Source organism: Mobula hypostoma, chromosome 3 (genome assembly GCF_963921235.1).
Source record: "Mobula hypostoma chromosome 3, sMobHyp1.1, whole genome shotgun sequence".
Classification (NCBI taxonomy): Eukaryota; Metazoa; Chordata; class Chondrichthyes; order Myliobatiformes; family Myliobatidae; genus Mobula; species Mobula hypostoma.
The window spans coordinates 191,126,013-191,144,325 of NC_086099.1; the positions used below are offsets into that span (position 1 = coordinate 191,126,013).

The window sequence follows — 18,313 nt, forward strand, 5'->3', positions numbered from 1 at the left end:
TGGAGCTTTGATTAGGATGCTATGTGGTTCTTTAAGATTGTCGCTTGGTATCTTGCATAATCTTTCAGATTTATCCCAATTTTCAGAAGTCACAATTTGCATGCAGTGTTCTCTCAGTGTTACACAAACTGTCAACCTGGATTATGTGCTCAAGTTCCATGCTCTCAGACTCTAACTGTGAGTTGTGTGCTGCCAACTGGGCCAAGCTGCCATAGCTGCTGTCCATGGCATTTGTTTTACAGTTGGAGCTATTCTTTTGACTTTCTAAATGACAGTGCAGGGTATTACCAAGTTCTTTTGTATGAAGCACAAAAATCTCTTCTGTGGAAAAGGCAGTCTGTGTAATTAAATGGATTTTGTGCACTACTGAATAATTGTTATTTTTATTCTTCTGTCATTTCATCAAAAATTATGAAAACTGAAGATACTATGAAATGAGGTGGATTTAAATGAGAAACTAATTTAACTGTAATTTCAGCTGCTTTGGGTTTGTGCCATTGCTTATTGTGGTAGAAATAATCATTGATTTGCTCTGCACTGATCCATTTAGATAACTTGCCTTAATCTGTGTTTTGTTTTTTGATGTAACTACTTTTTGTCTTGATATAGCCTTATGAACCAGCTGATGACTGGTCAGAGCACATCAGCTCTTCAGGCAAAAAATACTACTACAACTGCAGGACAGAAGTTTCTCAGTGGGAGAAACCCAAAGAATGGATTGAAAGGTACAAGTTTAGTTTTTCAGAATTTTATCTAGACAATGAAATTGTCTTCAATGGGTTACAATATTAACATTTTTTTTGTCTGCAGAGAGCAACGGCAAAAAGAAGCAAGTAAAGTTGGGGTTGTTAACAGCTTCCCAAGAGATCGCGATTACAGAAGGGAAACCTTGCAACAAGCAACTACTGGCAGTGGGTTTACAAGTGGAAGTAAGTAATAGGCTAGTTAAGATTAAAACAGCATTCTGTCAAATTTCTTGTCATAGGGTTCATTTAGCATGCAAAATTCACTGAATCCTTTGAATTTGCATGCATAGTGTTGTAATGGAATTGTGAACAATGTTTATGAAGCTAATTTGTGAGCTGGGAGGATCTTTTTAAATGGTTTGAGACTCGGAAGGGCCTTAGTTATTTGAGGTGTGGTGGAAAGTTCTGTGCAGGGTGCAGGAGACAATTAGAAAAGAAAATTGTATATAAGATTTTGTTACGGATTTGATTTAGAGAGTAATTATACAATTGGGGACAGCTTTAATCTGCTAATCTGAGGAAGGAAATGCTTGCATGAGTTGGGGGTGCAACAGAGAGTCACTAGACTGATTGTTGGAATGGGAGGTTGCCTTTGAGTGCATTTAAGATTATTTTTTCACACATGTAGAACAATGAGATGAATTCACTGAAATTTGCAACTCCTAGGATTGACGCTGGGAAACTGTCCCAACTAGAGTCAACTTATTGGGGTTATTGTGTCACATCAAGGGTTTTATGCTTTAGAACTGAATTGCGAAATTTAATCACTGCAAGTGGTTTTGTTTCTTTGGTTTTTTTCTCTGTTAGAAAGCGATTGGTGGTTTGTCATCAAAGTATTTTTAAAACAGTGCTTTGAACTTAACTGTATTTTGCTTGTGAATTCAGTGGCACTGGGATAGTATGAAAAGATGAAATTTCTGGAAGGAACTCGGTCATGATTTTATTGAACGTTGCACTCTGTTCCTCAAAGTAATATAGTTACATGGGAACGAACTGACTCACTGATGTTGGATTTCTAATTTATGGTCATCATAATATAACCAGTATAAAGTTTTCTAAATGTTTGTTTGAAGGCATGCAAACTTTGGAGTTTATTTTCGAGATGTTATTTTCAGAAATATAAATATAACTTCAGTATTCTGTAGGAAAATAGGAATCTATGTGAATTTATTTTTTCCTTTTGGCTACTGCTTTCATTTTAAGTATCTGTTCCCTACACCAAATGATTTGTAGTCTGAGGTGAGGGTAACCTGCAAGAATTGCCAACTTGCCACAGAGCAGCTCCTTGGGAACTGATGACCTTGAATCTTCATCTGTTGAATTATTAAAAGGATTCTGCATATTTACAATGTCAACATCAATAATTTGAGTTTTTAATAAATATATTGGATTTCCTTGTGCCCACTTCATATTTACACGTTGAGCTTTGTTCAGAATTGGATTTCTCCTGCTTTGACTCGCACATTTGTGCAACCTCGGACATTTGCAAACACTTAGGTTTAACTCCAATGTGTGCAGAAACCAGTGCAAGTGCTTTGGAAAATTGCTGAGATGTTGTTTATATCATCCTGATTTAAATCAAGTTGTTTTGAAGTCAAAACGTTTGCGAAATTTGCCACTGTAGAATACATGAAAGGAGCCAAGTAGATGATATCACAGGTGTGACACCAAAAGATCCAAGGTCTAATGTATCCTGAGTAGATGTTTGATTTCAACAACTCTTGCATTTTAAAACATTGATTATGAACAATTGAGACTGTAAATAAATTAGCCAAAGGTGTTCTAATAATCATGCTAATTTCAACATTTCCCCCTTTTTATTTTTTTTTTACCACATTACCTTTGTGAATCATGAAAAGTGGAAGACAAGCATTCCAGCGGTGCCGGTAGTATGCTCTCCCAGAATATTTTGTCCCAGACAAACAGACACAATGACAGAGACTACAGACTGCCCAGAACAGAGACTCCTGGTGGAGCTGCCTCAGTGCAGCACCCCGTCAAACCAGTGGTTCTCCCAACAACCAACCCAAGCACTGTTCCTTCTAGTCCTTTTAGTCTACAACCTGAGCATCAGCCAAAGAAATCCTTTGATGCTAATGGAGCAGCTACTGTACCGAAAGTGCCTACACCCACACCTTCTATCCCCAATCAGAAGACGGAGAAGAAAGGTACGTATGATGTGGTATATTTTGGTTTGTGTGCACGTTCATATTTCATTAGTGACGCTATAGCTCATTATTAAACAGTGCTGATAAACCAGAATTGAAATAGTACTAAAAATAATCTAATTTCTAAAGAATCTGATGTTTGAAATGAATATCAGTGCTCGACGTCAATTATTGTTACATCAAAATTCTTACTTAATATTTGCTTGCAAAATTGGAGAGATGAATATCCAAAATAGATTTTCAGTGTGAATCTATGCAGAAGTAATAGGATAAAATATGGTGAGCTTGTTCATTTTCGATTTTGTTTATAACTTCAGCCATATTCTATTAATGCAGTTCTCCTTTCATTTGAGAGAAATTTTTTTTTAAATCAAGTTGCTCGCTTAAGTTTTAGTTTATGGAAGTTGATCGTGTAGAGTAAATCAACTAAAACATTGGAATCTATGGAAATTGTGCAATTTCGAAAGTGGATTTTGATAATCTGAGATTTTGACAGTTGCATTCCATCCTGCGTTAATGTGGATGGTAGTGAATTGGGAATATTGAGGGAGAAATTCTGTTGTATGGCTGTGGTTATGTATATAATTTCAAATGGTGTATCTATAATTATTGGTCTGGTATGGTTTGTTTTGCTTTTTGAGATTTAGGTGACAAAATTAGTTTGATAAGGAGGCAATTTGGAAGTTGTATGTATTACTTGCAATCTTAAGCCTTATCCCGTATAGGAGAACTTCATATGGACCTGAAGTATAAGGTTAGCGAAAAAATTACTGAGTGACAACAAATTTGAGAGAGCAAATGGTCTATTCTTATCTGTTTTATTAATTGTTCATGGGTTCTTGTATCGTTTCTGGTGCCTTGTATAAATTCCTGTAACTGAAGAAACAAATATGAAGTTTTTAATGTAAATTGTTGACTTCATAAAGGACAGCACAAAATATTTGTGGCCCTCATTGTCTTCTTCTGTATCTTTTGTAAATCCATTCCAATGTTATTAAATAACAAAAATATCAAAGTACCTTTTTAAGGTTACTATTCCAAAATGATATGCAACCACTTTTGCAATACATGAATATCTGACAATGTGGGAAAGAATTGAAGAAACGTTTTTTGGTTGCCTTGGAGTGGTTTGTTTTTAATAACTGACTAAGAAGGTAACAAATTTGGGGAAGATATGTTTCGTAAATCTTGGATGAAGTTGTTAAATAGAAGAAGAAAGATTAGTCCCACTTGAGCAGTTGTACATTGTCTAGCACTGTCAAAGAGGAAAACACTGTAATGAATTAAGATGATATACTTTTTAAATTTTGTCATATATAGCCTATTTTTTACAATGGGTTTTTTTGAGAAAATAACATCTTTAAGGACATATCTGGATCCTATTTAGTACTTAATGCTCATATTCAGCAAGGCCTACAATTGCAGTTTAATAATAAAATTCCACCAATGTTTGTTAGATTACTCCTGTGCAGAGAATGTAGTAAACAAAATAACTTAAATTTAGCAAATATTCTATTGATACTAGCAAATTGATTAATCCTAATTTTCTGGTCTAGAGACTGTCATGTAACTACCAAGACCTTTGGGTTTTTACTGAGAATGAGAAAGAAGTGGTTCGTTGGCATGCTTATCTGTTTAATTGACACGTATTTGTTGCATTGTTGGTTGACAGTCAATGCGATCATTCAAGTCGAGTATGATGTACTTGTAAAGGGTTGTCTGTTGTTGGGTCCTCGGGTGAGTGTAGAGGCCAATCCGAGTTTCACATATTCTCTGGGATGATGGGATGGTTTTCCTTAATGGAGAATGCCTGTGCGTAATTTCGTTTAGCATGGGGCGGCTGATGCATGGGCAGCCACCACACGGTCTATGATAGATCAGAGTCAGGGTACAGTGGCATTGAATGCAAGATAACTGGGAAGCCTTCATTGCCGTTTTGATATGTCACCATTCTTGGTTGTAGGCTGTTCTTAAATGGTCTTGGCATCTTTATGGAAGAATTTGAGAGGTAGAATGTTAAAGAGGAAATGGATTCCTTTAATTTCATACAAGCTGAAAGAAATTTGTTGCTCTTGGTTTGGAAATTTATCTCTTTTAGCGATGGTTGTCGAGAAAACATAGTCCAGAATTTGTGGAAAGACTCAGCTAAATGGTGGATTGTTAGGTTTATTCATTTATATTGAGTTAATACCAGCTTGGTGATCTCATTGGCTCATCTGGAATATTGATTTCAAAAGACTAAGAGAGCAGGGAAGTAAAAAAGGGAGGAAAACGACCATTGGATCAAACAAGAAACAAGGAATTACAGAAAAACTAATAATTTGAAAATCTATGGAGCAATGAATGCCAGTAAAAAAAATGAGCGTGAGTCACAATGTATGAAAGTATAAATCGAGTGTGAACCATAACTTTGTGAGTTTGAGTTTAACAGATGTTTACTACAACGATGAAACGATTGTTCAAACTCAGCAGAGTACCTATTTCTGCAAGGATGATGGTGGAGTGTTGCAAATTGTTTTGGAATTTGTACTTGGTTTCAAATCATGGGATTAATTTCTTAAATGTGCGTGAAATTTATTTTTTCAGTAGTGCAAACCAAGTTGCAAAATCCTTGTTTTGCAGTGGTGGTTTGGTAAAGGATTGCTGATGAATTTAATTTCTCAGACTGGGTTGGGGTGGCGGGAGGAAATCCCTTCCTTCAAAGTCAAAGTCAAAATTTATTATCAGTGTATATACATGTCACCACATACAACCCTGAGATTCTTTTTTTGTGAGCATACTTATCAAATCTATAGAACAGTAACTGTAAACAGGATCAATGGGCATCTAACTGTGCAAATAGTGTAAGTAACACGCATGAAATAACAAAATAAAAGAATTCCTAAATGAGTGTAGTTATCCCCTTTTGTTCAAGAACCTGTTGGTTGAGGGTAGTAACTGTCCTGAACCTGGTGGTATGAGTCCTCAGGCAATTGTACCTTCTACCTGATGGCAGCCCTGAGGAAAATGTGGTGGGTAGGATCTTTGATAATGGACGCTGCTTTCCTATGGCAACGTTTCATGCAGATGTGCTCAATGGTTGGGAAGGTTTTACCCATGATGTGCTGGGCGGAATCCACTACCTTTTGTAAGATTTTCCGCTCAAAAGCATTGGTGTTCCCATACCAGGCTGAAATGCAACCAGTCAGCACACTTTCCACCACACATCTACAGAATTTTGCCAAAATTTTTAATGGCATGCCAAATCTCAGCAGACTCCTGAGGAAGTAGAGATGCTGTCATGCTTTCTTTGCAATTATATTTACATGATGGTTTCAGGACAGGTTTTCTGAGATGGTGGCACCCAGGAATTTAAGGTTATGGACCCTCTGATCCTCCGATGATTACTGGCTTATGGACCTCTGGTTTCTGTCTCCTGAAGTCTGTAATCAGTTCCTTGGTCTTATTGACATTGAGTGAAAGGTTGCTGTTATTACATCACTCAGCAGTCTTCCTCATGTATGCTAATTCATCACCACCTTAGATACAACCCACAGCAGTGCTATCATCAGCAAACTTGTATGTGGTTTTGGAGTTGTATTTAGCCACACTGTCATAGGTGTAAAGTGAGTAGAGCAGGAGGCTAAGTACACCTCCCTGTGGTGCTCCTGTGGATTGTGGAAATGTTTTTGCCAATCCAGATTGACTGGTGTCCACAATGATGAAATCCAGCATCCAATTGCACAGGGTGTATTAAGCCCAGGTCTTGGAGTTTACTAATTAGTTTTGAGAGGATGATGGTGTTAAATGCTGAGCTGTAATCGATGAGGGGCATCCTGATATATGTATCTTTGCTGTACAGATGTTCCAGGGTTTATGTAACGAGCTAACAAGATACCATCTGCTCTAGACCTGTTGCTTCGGTAGGCAAATTGAAGTGGATCCAAGTCACCACTCAGACAGGAGCTGATATGCTTAAACACCAGCCTCTTAAAATACTACATCACTGTGGATGTAAGTGCTACTGGCTGATAGTCATTTAGGCAGGTTACCATGCTCTTGGGCAGCGTTAATGATTGAAACCTGTTTAAAGTAGGTGGTACCAGACACTGCCGGAGCAAGAGGTTGAAGATATCCTTGAATACACCAGCCAGCTGGTCAGCACAAGTCTTCAGTACTTCGCCAGGGACTCTGTCTTATAGAAACACAGAAAATAGGTGCAGGAGTAGGCCATTCGCCCTTCGAGCCTGCACCGCCATTCAGTATGATCATGGCTGATCATTCAACTCAGAACCCTGTACCTGCCTTCTCTCCATACCCCCTGATCCCTTTAGCCACAAGGGCTATATCTAACTCCCTCTTAAATATATAGGCAATGAACCGGCCTCAACTGTTTCCTGTGGCAGAGAATTCCACAGATTCACCATTCTCTGTATGAAGAAGTTTTTCCTCATCTCGGTCCTAGAAGGCTTCCCCTTTATCCTCAAACTGTGACCCCTCGTTCTGGACTTCCCCAACATCGGGAACAATCTTCCTACATCTAGCCTGTCCAATCCCTTTAGAATTTTATACGTTTCAATAAGATCCCCCCTCAATCTTCCAAATTCCAACGAGTATAAGCCTAGTCGATCCAGTCTTTCATCATATGAAAGTCCTGCCATCCCAGGAATCAATCTGGTGAACCTTCTTTGTACTCCCTCTATGGCAAGAATGTCCTTCCTCAGATTAGGGGACCAAAACTGCACACAATACTCCAGGTGTGGTCTCACCAAGGCCTTGTACAACTGCAGTAGTACCTCCCTGCTCCTGTACTCGAATCCTCTTGCTATGAATGCCAGCATACCATTCACCTTTTTCACTGCCTGCTGTACCTGCATGCCCATTTTCAATGACTGGTATGCAATGACACCCAGGTCTCGTTGCACCTCCCCTTTTCCTAATCGGCCACCATTCAGATAATAATCTGCCTTCCTGTTCTTGCCACCAAAGTGGATAACCTCACATTTATCCACATTAAATTGCATCTGCCATGAATTTGCCCACTCACCTAACCTATCCAAGTCACCCTGCATCCTCTTAGCATCCTCCTCATAGCTAACACTGCCGCCCAGCTTTGTGTCATCCGCAAACTTGGAGATGCTGCAATTAATTCCCTCGTCTAAGTCAGTAATATATATTGTAAACAACTGGGGTCCCAGCACTGAGCCTTGCGGTACCCCACTAGTCACTGCCTGCCATTCTGAAAAGGTCCCGTTTATTCCCAGTCTTTGCTTCCTGTCTGCCAACCAATTCTCTATCCACATCAATACCATACCCCCAATACCGTGTCCTTTAAGTTTGCACATTAATCTCCTGTGTGGGACCTTGTCAAAAGCCTTTTGAAAATCCAAATATACCACATCCACTGGTTCTCCCCTATCCACTCTACTAGTTACATCCTCAAAAAATTCTATGAGATTCGTCAGACATGATTTTCCTTTCACAAATCCATGCTGACTTTGTCCGATGATTTCACCGCTTTCAGATGTGCTGTTATCACATCTTTGATAACTGACTCTAGCATTTTCCCCACCACCGATGTCAGGCTTACCAGTCTATAATTCCCTGGTTTCTCTCTCCCTTTTTTAAAAAGCAGGGTTTCATTAGCCACCCTCCAATCCTCAGGAACTACTCCAGAATCTAAAGAGTTTTGAAAAATTATCACTAATGCATCCACTATTTCTTGGGTTTCTTCCTTAAGCACTCTGGGATGCAGACCATCTGGCCCTGGGGATTTATCTGCCTTTAATTCCTTCAATTTACCTAACACTACTTCCCTGCTAACATATATTTCCCTCAGTTCCTTCATCTCACTCGACCCTCGGTCCCCTACTATTTCCAGAAGCTTACTTATGTCCTCCTTAATGAAGACAGAACCGAAGTAGTTATTCAGTTGGTCTGCCATGTCCTTGTTCCCCATGATCAATTTACCTGTTTCTGACTGTAAGGGACCTACATTTGTCTTAACCAATCTTTTTCTTTTCACATATGTCTCGACTGGATGCTTTCCTTGGATTCACTCTCTTTAAGACAGCCCGCATGTTATCTTCAGATACTGAGACCAAAGGATCATCAGGAGACATGGGAGTGTGTGATGGTTCCTTTGTGTTCTGGTGGTCAAAGTGAGCATAGACGGCATTGAGCTCATGCAAGTGAAGCTCTGCTGTCCCCTTTGTCGCAAGATTTAACTGTGTAGGAGGTTATGGCATTCAAACCCTGCCACAGCAGTTGAGTATCCCTTGTTGATTCCAGTATAGTCTGGAATCTCTACTTCACTGAGATGGTTTTCTGCAGATCATATCTGCACCTCTTATACCATTCTTTATCTACAGACTTGAATGCCTCTGATCCGTCTCTGTGCAGGTTGCAGATTTCATTGTTCATCCAGGGCTTCTGGTTGAGGAACGCCTTGAATAATTTTGTGGGGACGCACATCCACAGCTGTTTTAATAAAGTCTGTAATGACCCTGGTGTAGTCATTCAGGTCCTCAGTTGAGCTCTTAAACACGGCCTAGAACACTGACTCAACGCAATCCTGTAACCATTCCTCTGCCTCCTGCGACCACCTCTTAGTTGTCTTGATCTCTGGAGCCTTGCTTTTTAGGCTCTGTTTGTATGCAGGTAGTAGGAGTATAGTAAAATGGCCTGATTTGCCCAAATGTCGTCTCAGGAATGAACGTTAGGCAATCCTTATCGTAGTGTCGTGGTTTAGTGTGTTGGGACCTCTGGTGCTACAGGTTACGTGCTGGTGACAGTTGGGCAGAGTTTTCTTCAAACAGGCCTGACTGAAGTCACTGACTATAACTTAAAATGCGTTGGGATAGGCTGCTTCTTGTTTACAAATAACATGGTGCAGTTTTGTGAGTGCTTGCTTAGAATCGGCCGCTGGTGGTATGTAAACTGTGGTCAGGATCACGGATAAGAACCTCTGAGGCAAATAAAATGGTCTACATTTAATCGTTAGTTGATCTGAGTCAGGGAACATCACCCCAATGTCTGTGCACCAATGAGAATTGACTAAAAAGCATAGGCCACCACCTTTTTCTTTACCAGAATTCATGGTTTGATCCATTCTGAAAATAGTAAAACCTTCTGGTTGTATCACTGCATCCAGTGTATCCGCATTCAGCCAAGTCTCAATGCATCAAACAATTGAGAGCTGCCTCTGATATTGCAGCCTTGCCCTGAGATCATCAATCTTATTTTCCAGTGACTGCACATTCACCACAAGATGCTGGGTAGAGGAGGCCTCATTCCCTGATGCTTCAGCCTGGTTTGAATTCTGCCTCTCCTGCCACATTTTCAGCCATGGCGTTGACCCTTAAAGGCTCCATGCCTAACTGCTTTGCTGTAGTTCATGACTTTTGCTCCGCATTTAACTGTCAAATGTGAGATCATTGATGTAATTTTGTAGTCCATTGTTGAGGAGATTTACATGCTGCAGATTGCAGCGAAAGTAATTGAAATGGAGTATATTTAAGAAGAAAACTGGAACAGATTTCTGCAACCTGCAGAGAGTTGCCGATGAATGCTGGTGCCATCATTAAGTGGTACTTCTAAGCACTCAAGCCATTTATCCCTTCACACCTGCTCTGCTAAACAATAAGGTCATAGCTGATGTTTTACTACAGCAGCACCTTCTGCCATCATTCCTTGTTTTTATTTTAGAATTATTATTACTGTCTTATGCTTTGTGGCAGCAGTATGGTGCAAGGACAAACTTACAGTAAATTACATAATAGTGCAAAAAAAAGGAACAATGAGCTGATGTTCATGAACCGTTCAGAAATCTGATGATGGACAGGAAGAAGCTGTTCCTGAATCATTGAGCGTGGGCCTTCCGTCTCCTGTGTCACCTTCTTGATTTTTGTAATGAGAACAGGGCATGTTTTGAATGGTGAGAGTCCTTCATGAAAGGTACAGCCTTCTGAAAGCACTGTCTCCTCAGTGGTGGGGAGGATTGTGCCTGTGATGGAGCTGACTGAGTCTTCAACTCTGCAGTTTCTTGCAGTCTTGCGTATTGGAACGTCCACACCAAAATGTGATGCATCCAGTCAGAATGTTCTCCATGGTATATCTATAGAAATTTGTAAGAGTCTTTGGTTACATACCAAATGTCTTCACTCCTAAGAAATAGAGTCACCGGCGTGCTTTCTTTGTGATCTAATAATCTATCCATTTCTTCCACAAAGTATATTCCATTACCAGCTAGGTAGTGAATTCTAAACGTTCACTATTCTCTGAGAAATTTCTTTACTGTATACCTGTACTGAATGGCAGGTCCTGAGAAGCTAACCCTGGTTACAGACAGACTAGCCAGAGGAAACATCCACTTAATATCTTCCTGCCAAACCACTTCAGGAATCTTCTGTTTCAATGAGATCACCACTCTTTGGCTGTACATCTCTCCTCCCAAACTCATGTCAAGTGGTCTGGTGAACTTTCCCCGTACATCACCATTTGTCTGTTAATTAAAGTGCAGAAACTGGGAGTGGTGTATGTGTTCTTCCACTGAGCAGGTTGATTTGGCATATATATCTGAGACTGGATGCATCTTGTATTAGATTCATAAGCTTTGACTGTCAGATGTAGCATGACATCATTCATGTGATTGGGTCTGGTTGGAAAAGCAAAATGGAAGTTAAATCTTTCATTAAAGGTTAATGCTTTTAGTTGATATGCCAAATATATTAGGTTTTCGTTCCATAAATCTATTTTAACTTTTCTAAGCCTTCTGATTTAACATGGGAACTGTTGTATTGCAAAGAACTCTTAGAATGATCAAATGCTGTTAGGTCAGCCTGGGGGTCTAGCTGTGAGAACTGAATTTTGATTTGTCCTAATAGCTGGAAATGAAACAAAATTGGGTGTTACAGGCAAGGGTGTAAAGAGGAGATAAATACATGAATTATTGATCATTTCATTTCAGAAATACTGGGTGGAATGAAATGGGTGCCAAGTATGAAATACATACAAAAAGTTTAGTTCAAGAGATGGGCTTTCAGAACATTTACGACTGTGGAGAAACATTCTAAGGTTTTGCTATAGCTGGTGAAATGAAGGGAAAACATAAATGTTTGTGGTAAATGAAATGATTTGAATTTAGGTGTGAAGAAGTCATACAGCAATTAAATATGGAAGATTCCATCTGTAATATTTATATAGTTTTATTCCCCCATGTTAAAAAAGTGTATCTGACAAAGAGTGAAACAGAAGTTTTTGAGACTAGTTATGGAGAAATAGGAAGGTTATCAAATGATAGAATTCAGGTCTGTTTTTTCTTGTCAGCATTTAAAATTTTTATTTTAATTTAATGATATAGCTCAGGTAGGTCCTTCCGGCACTTTGAGTCGCAATGCCCGAGCAGCTCCTGACAACCTTGATTTCACTTTAACCTAATTACAAGACAATTTACAATGACCAGTTAACCTACCCAGTGCTTCTTTGAACTGTGGGAGGAAACCAGAGCACTTAGGGGGAAAACCCCCCGTGTTCCACAGGGAGGATGTACAAAGACTCCTTATGGTTGCCATCGGGATTGAACTCCAAACCTCTGACACCCCAAACTGTAACAACACACCTAACTGCTGCACTACTGTGGCGCCCATGGTTTTTGAAATTGCCGTGATTTTAGATGATTTGGTTTTTTTGAAGTGTTTGAGTTTGTCTCAGGTCATTCACTGTTACTATTTTCTTTTAAAAAATCAAGAAGTAATGCAGTTATGTCTTGGAAATGTAAAAAAATATATTAAACTGAATGTCTTGATTTTTATTTGTTTTTCATTTGTTGCTCCATTCTGTGGAGGGAATGACAAATGAAGGGCACATGAATGGAAGAACATAGATTCTGTGCAAGCTGTTGGGATTAGTTCATTTTGGCATCATAATCAGTGTAGAGATCACTGCCCAAAGAAACTGTTCCTGTACTCTTCTATGACCATCACCAAGGTAAGGTAGTATATGGGTAAATTCTTGGGTTATCATCCAGAGTCCTGTTCCATTGATTCAGGAGCTTGAATTCAAATCTTACTATGGCCATTATGGTCTTAATATTAGCTTATTTGAAGTAATTAAATAACGTCTGTACTTTTGGGTTAGCGCAGTGGGCAGCTACTGGAGCTGCTACCATTACTGTTCCAGAGATCTGGGTTCAGTCATGACTTGGGTGCTGTCTGTGGAATTTGCATTTTCTCCCTATGACTCTGGTTTTTTCCCCCATGTGCCAAAATGATGTGCGTTAGTTGGATAACTGGCTACTGTGAATTGTCCCTTTGTGTTGATGAGTGGTAGAATCTGGGGAGAATAAAAAGAGAGATTAATGTAAGATTACTGTGGTTTGGTTGTTGGACTCAGCATTGTGCTCTGTATCTCTCTCAATGACGCTTACAGACGTTTGTGGTTGGGTAAGGAGGGAAAAAATGAGGAGGAGGAGAAGATGGCGGCGCGACGGCAGCACGTGCGGCCTCTCTGGTGAATGATATCTGTAATCTGTCAAGTAGGGTACCGTGCACAATTCTGATTTGATGGAGACGGACGTGAGAGTACGGAGGAACATCTGGAAAACTTCTGAAATGCCTGCTTCGCTGCTGCTGCTACTGTGTGGTAACAGGAATCTCCGGAGCAGAAGGCCCCAAATCCTCGGCTTTGCTTGTTTTAGTGGCCGGGGCTAGGTCAAAGACGCTCGGTAGAGCATGGCGCTCGGGAGGCTGTATCGGAGGGGCTGGTTGGAGGCTTGGGGTTTTCGGACGGACGGACTCAGTGTCGGCTGTGGTCGGCTGCTTCCAAGGCATCAGCAAGTTGACGGTGCCTGGAGGTTTATGGCAGGGAGTTTCTCCCTTTTGCCACCTGCTCTCGGGGACTTTGAGACTTTATTTACCGTGCCCATGGTTTGTTCTTCATCAAATTATGGTATTGCTTTACACTGCTGTAACTATATGTTATAATTATGTGGTTCTGTCAGTGTTAGTCTTTGGTTTGTCCTGTTTTCTGTGCTATCACTCTGGAGAAACATTGTATCATTTCTTAATGCATGTATGCATTTCTAAATGACAATAAAAGCGGACTGAGTGTTCTCATAATCTAAATGCCACTTCTGAGCTAAGTTGAAAATGAGAGTAATACAGCAGGAGCTCTTTGCTATTGTTGGGGCTATGCTTGTCTCAGCAGACTGAAAATATTAGATTTTGAGGCATCTTGGATTAGTGAAAGTAATTATTTAAATTTGAATTTTTTTATGAATTCTCATAAGCCTTGGACACTTGAATAACATCAAGCTTTTCAGAAATATTAAGGACCTTCATTTGAGATACGTGAAAGGGAATGTTTGATCCTGGCGTCCTGTACCTTGTGCTCTGTAGAATTATCATACAAGGCTGAAGGTGAGGTTCAAGTTACTGTGAAAAGGTGTTGCCAAAAGTCAAGTGATAGTTTGTGCCTGAATGAACTGCCAAATGTTGAGGACTGAAGTATCACACTTAAGTTTGAAGGTAAAAGTTTCACATTTTAAATAAAAGGATAGAAGCTATGGAGGCATTTGATTTTCTTTTAATATTTGTGCAATATCTCTTACAGTTACATCCTGAATCTATAGGTTATCCTAATCTTTGCTGTGCTCTTCACCAGTAATTAATGACTTTGGTACCTCTGCATTGAAACACAGAAGTCAGGAATTCAATGAGTCAATGTAGATTTACTTGATCTCCCGTCCCTGCTGTTGGACTTAAATCTGGAATGGAAAAAGGAAATGGTTCATTTGAAGGATTTGATGTGTCAGTTATTCCATTTACTCAGACTTTTTAATTTTTTGAGCTAACATAGGTCTCTGCTCAAAGATAATTAAAATTTGATGCCCTTTGACAGAAAGAGCACTTCTGAAGTGAGGCATTAGGTTCTCAAAGTTGAGCCATATTTTAAGTACAGTAAGCTGTTCTAGCCTCTAGCTGAGGAAAATATTTGGCTGTGAATCAGTATTATATCTATGTTAACTTGGCAAAAATTACACTATATTTGAATAATTCATCTTGCTGCTCGTGTATAACACCCACTCTCTTGTGTCTATGATAGTCTTGATTTATCTCTGTTCTTTGAAAACAAACTATTTAATTGATCTGTCATTTTAATACAGAGTCAAATGGAGAATAGCAATGTATTTTAAGCAAAGTCAAAGTGATTCTTCCTTTCTTGGTTAGATTTGAAAATTTTCTTTCTGTGAGAATTTTTCATTGCAACTTGTGTTTAGTTTTTCTAGCATGTTGGAAGATTAACAATGTATTTCAAGTTGTAGAGATAGGTGTGGATGGAGAGAACAAAGCAAATATGTGACCATGTAGAAATTGAGCTGGTAACGGAGATGTGCCAGGTGATCCAGTGATCCTCAGTGCCATCTAAGAGGGAAGCAAATTTTGAGTTGATCAATCTGAAAGAATTCAATAAAAGGTGAATATGGGCTGTAGAAAGTAAAAAAAAAAGAAGCACATCCTGGAACTGTCAGAATGCAGGCCACAACAACTGCTGAAATTATGAATTTTTAGAAAATTGCTGTAAGTACTCAGAGTATGAATAATTTTGCATGTGGCTGGAATATTGGTATTATTGTTGTTAGGATGAAGGATAGTTGTATGTTGTAGATGATATTGATCAGTTAGTAATGTAGGGTAATGGTAGGTAGAATCTATTTTCCTAAATGCAAATTCATGCCACTTTGAGCGGACCATATGCAAAGAATGGTGGAGCCTTGGGGAGTATTAAGGGCAAGAGGAACTTCAGTATGTAATCTAATAATCTCTGAAGGTGACAGCAGAGGTAAACATGGCAGTGAAGAAGGTGTGCAGGATATTTCACTGGTCAGACATGAACCAACCTTTTTTAAATACCGGTAAGGCCACAGCTGGAATGGTACGATTGCACTGTTTGCAGATAGATAGATGTACTTTATGGATCCCGAGGGAAATTGGGTTTTGTTACAGCCGCACCAACCAAGAATAGAGCATAAATGTAGCAATACAAAAACCACAAACAATCAAACAACAAAATGCAAACTATGCCAGATGGAAAATAAGTCCAGGACCAACCTGTTGGCTCATAAGGCAAAGGAATTAAGTTGCCTGGGTTGGAGCACTTAGAGCCTTAGTAGGCTGGGCAAAGGATTGATAGAAGGAAAGGTTTCCCTATAGTAGAGCTGTCTAGCTCTAGAGGGCATGGATTGAGAATAAAAGGGATCTGAGGAGAGTTTGAAATTTGAACACAGTGCCTGAATGTGTCATGGAGATGAACGAAGTGCAAGATCATAACATGGTAGTTTGTGAGGGCAAGTCCATTTTATTGTACAGAGTCTGAAACCAGTAGGATAGAAGTGTTGGTGAGATTTCTTGGTTGTGACATCAATGTGGTTGGACTATTGGAGATGTTCACACTTCTGAGATTGAAGCTCTCCACTGTCAATACAGAAGAAGCATGTCTGCCACATCCCTTTCTGAAATCAATGACCAGCCTTTTGTTGACATTGAGGGGAAGGTTGTTGTCATGACACATTGTCACTAAACTCTGTACCTCCTTCCTGTACTCTAATTCATCATTATTTGAGATGTGGCCCGCTACTGTGGTATCACCTGAAAACATGTAGATGAGGTTAAAGCAGAATGTGGTCACATAGTCATGAATGTACAGGGAGTAGAACAGAGGCTGAGAACGCTAAGTTGTAGAGCACCAGTGTTTAGAATAATTGTGGCAGGGGTGCTTGTGCCTATCGTACTGATTGTAGTTTGTTGGTCAGAAAGTCAAGGATCTATTTGCAGAAGGGGCCATTTACTCCCAGGGATCTGAGTTTGGAAATGGGTTTGCTTGGAGTAATAGTATTGAAGGCAGAACTGTGTTCAATGAGCGATAGTCTGATGTAGGTATCTTTACTGTCCAAATGCTCCAGAGATAAGTGCACAACCAGAGATGTGGCAGCCACCATAGACCTGTTCCAGCAGTACACAAATCACAGTGGGTCAAGATTGTCTGGAAAGCTGGAGCTGATGCACGTCAGGATCAGCCTGTTGAAGCACTGCATGTTGTAGATGTTGGAGTCATTGTGCGGTGGTCGTTGAGGCACGTTATCTTGTTTTTCTTGGACACTGGAACAATAATAGGAGGAGTTAACAGCCTGAAACAGAGAGAGCATTTTTATTTCTGAAAATAGGTATGCCAGCTGCTCTGCACAGGATCTAAGGCTGAGGCCTCCGTCGGTCAGGGTCGACAATGGACGTTGCATTCTAGCTGTCTAGATAGGTAAGCCTGGGCAGTACGATATGGAGGGCAAGCTGGTGCCCATGTAACAACCTCCCCCTCTCCACCCTGCTGATGAACCCAATGGAACGGCAGAGACCGATACAATTTGGCACCAGCAGTGTCACAGGAGTTGCCAGTCAGTGTTGAACTCAACATGAGACTCTTAGGGACTCCAGCTCCAGATTTTTCCCTTGGGGTTTACTCCCGAAGCCTTTCCCTTGAGTGGGTATAGCCGCAGGGCAGCAGAGGTTTGAGATCAGAGTTTTCCTTCTCATAGATGAGCTGCCAACCATGGCTGACGAGCGCTGTCTGCCCAAAGCGACTGGTTTTAAGGTGCCAGGAGCTGGACTTGATTGTCAGAGGCTATTTGAGGTGCACACCATTGGGAGCATTATACCCATTACCACTTCTGGCTATAGCAACCTTAAGGAACCAAGGACACAGCCAAGAACACCATCCTGGCCCAAGTAAATCAGTACTAATGGGTGAAAGGACAGTGGAAGGAAAAGTATACAGAAAACCACAGAGGACAAACTCTGAAACTGTTTGCCAGCAGGATAGGCTCAGCAGCTTTTTTCTGTTTGTTAGATTCAATGTTGATTTTTGCTGATTATTTCAATTGTGGTTTTGAACTTAAACAAAGATATGTGAAATGCAAAGACAAGTGTACATATAAGGTATCATCTGTTTGCTTGCTTCCCTTTGAGGAAAAGGACTTGATTGTAAATTTGTATTTGATCACCAGATTTCAAAGGGTCATAAACCGATTTTGAAGCATGTTAAGATGATATTGTTATTATTGTATTTATACGTTCATGTGTCCTCTTAAAAAGATTTGATCTTGAATTAGGTAATGTTGATTTATTTGAAGGGGTAGAAGTTCTTCTTAACCCAAATCTAAAGTGATGATCATTTCTTGAATTTATAAAATGATTGATAAAATTGCTGTTACTGGTTATTGTTGATCCGATTGATTGTCATGTGGTTCTTTAACTCTACAAGCCCAACTGCTGTGAATTTAACAGGAAAAATTTGTATGTTGAACATAAAATAACTCAATGCACTTAAGCAAGAATAAACAAAATTTGCCACCAACCTTTGAGATACTTC

The 18,313-nt window shown here is 39.8% G+C and overlaps 1 protein-coding gene across 2 annotated transcripts in view; it reads left to right on the top strand.

Annotated features, from left to right (window-relative positions):
* The window catches only part of waca (WW domain containing adaptor with coiled-coil a), a 105,902-nt gene that overhangs the window by 6,470 nt on the left and 81,119 nt on the right, over window positions 1-18,313 (top strand). The window contains exons 5-7 of one of the 2 annotated variants that reach the window (XM_063044297.1): window positions 610-725; window positions 811-929; window positions 2,606-2,914. In XM_063044297.1, coding sequence (XP_062900367.1) covers window positions 610-725; window positions 811-929; window positions 2,606-2,914 — 544 coding nt within the window. The remainder of the gene's footprint in view (window positions 1-609; window positions 726-810; window positions 930-2,605; window positions 2,915-18,313) is intronic. The other variant, XM_063044298.1, reaches the window with a different exon arrangement.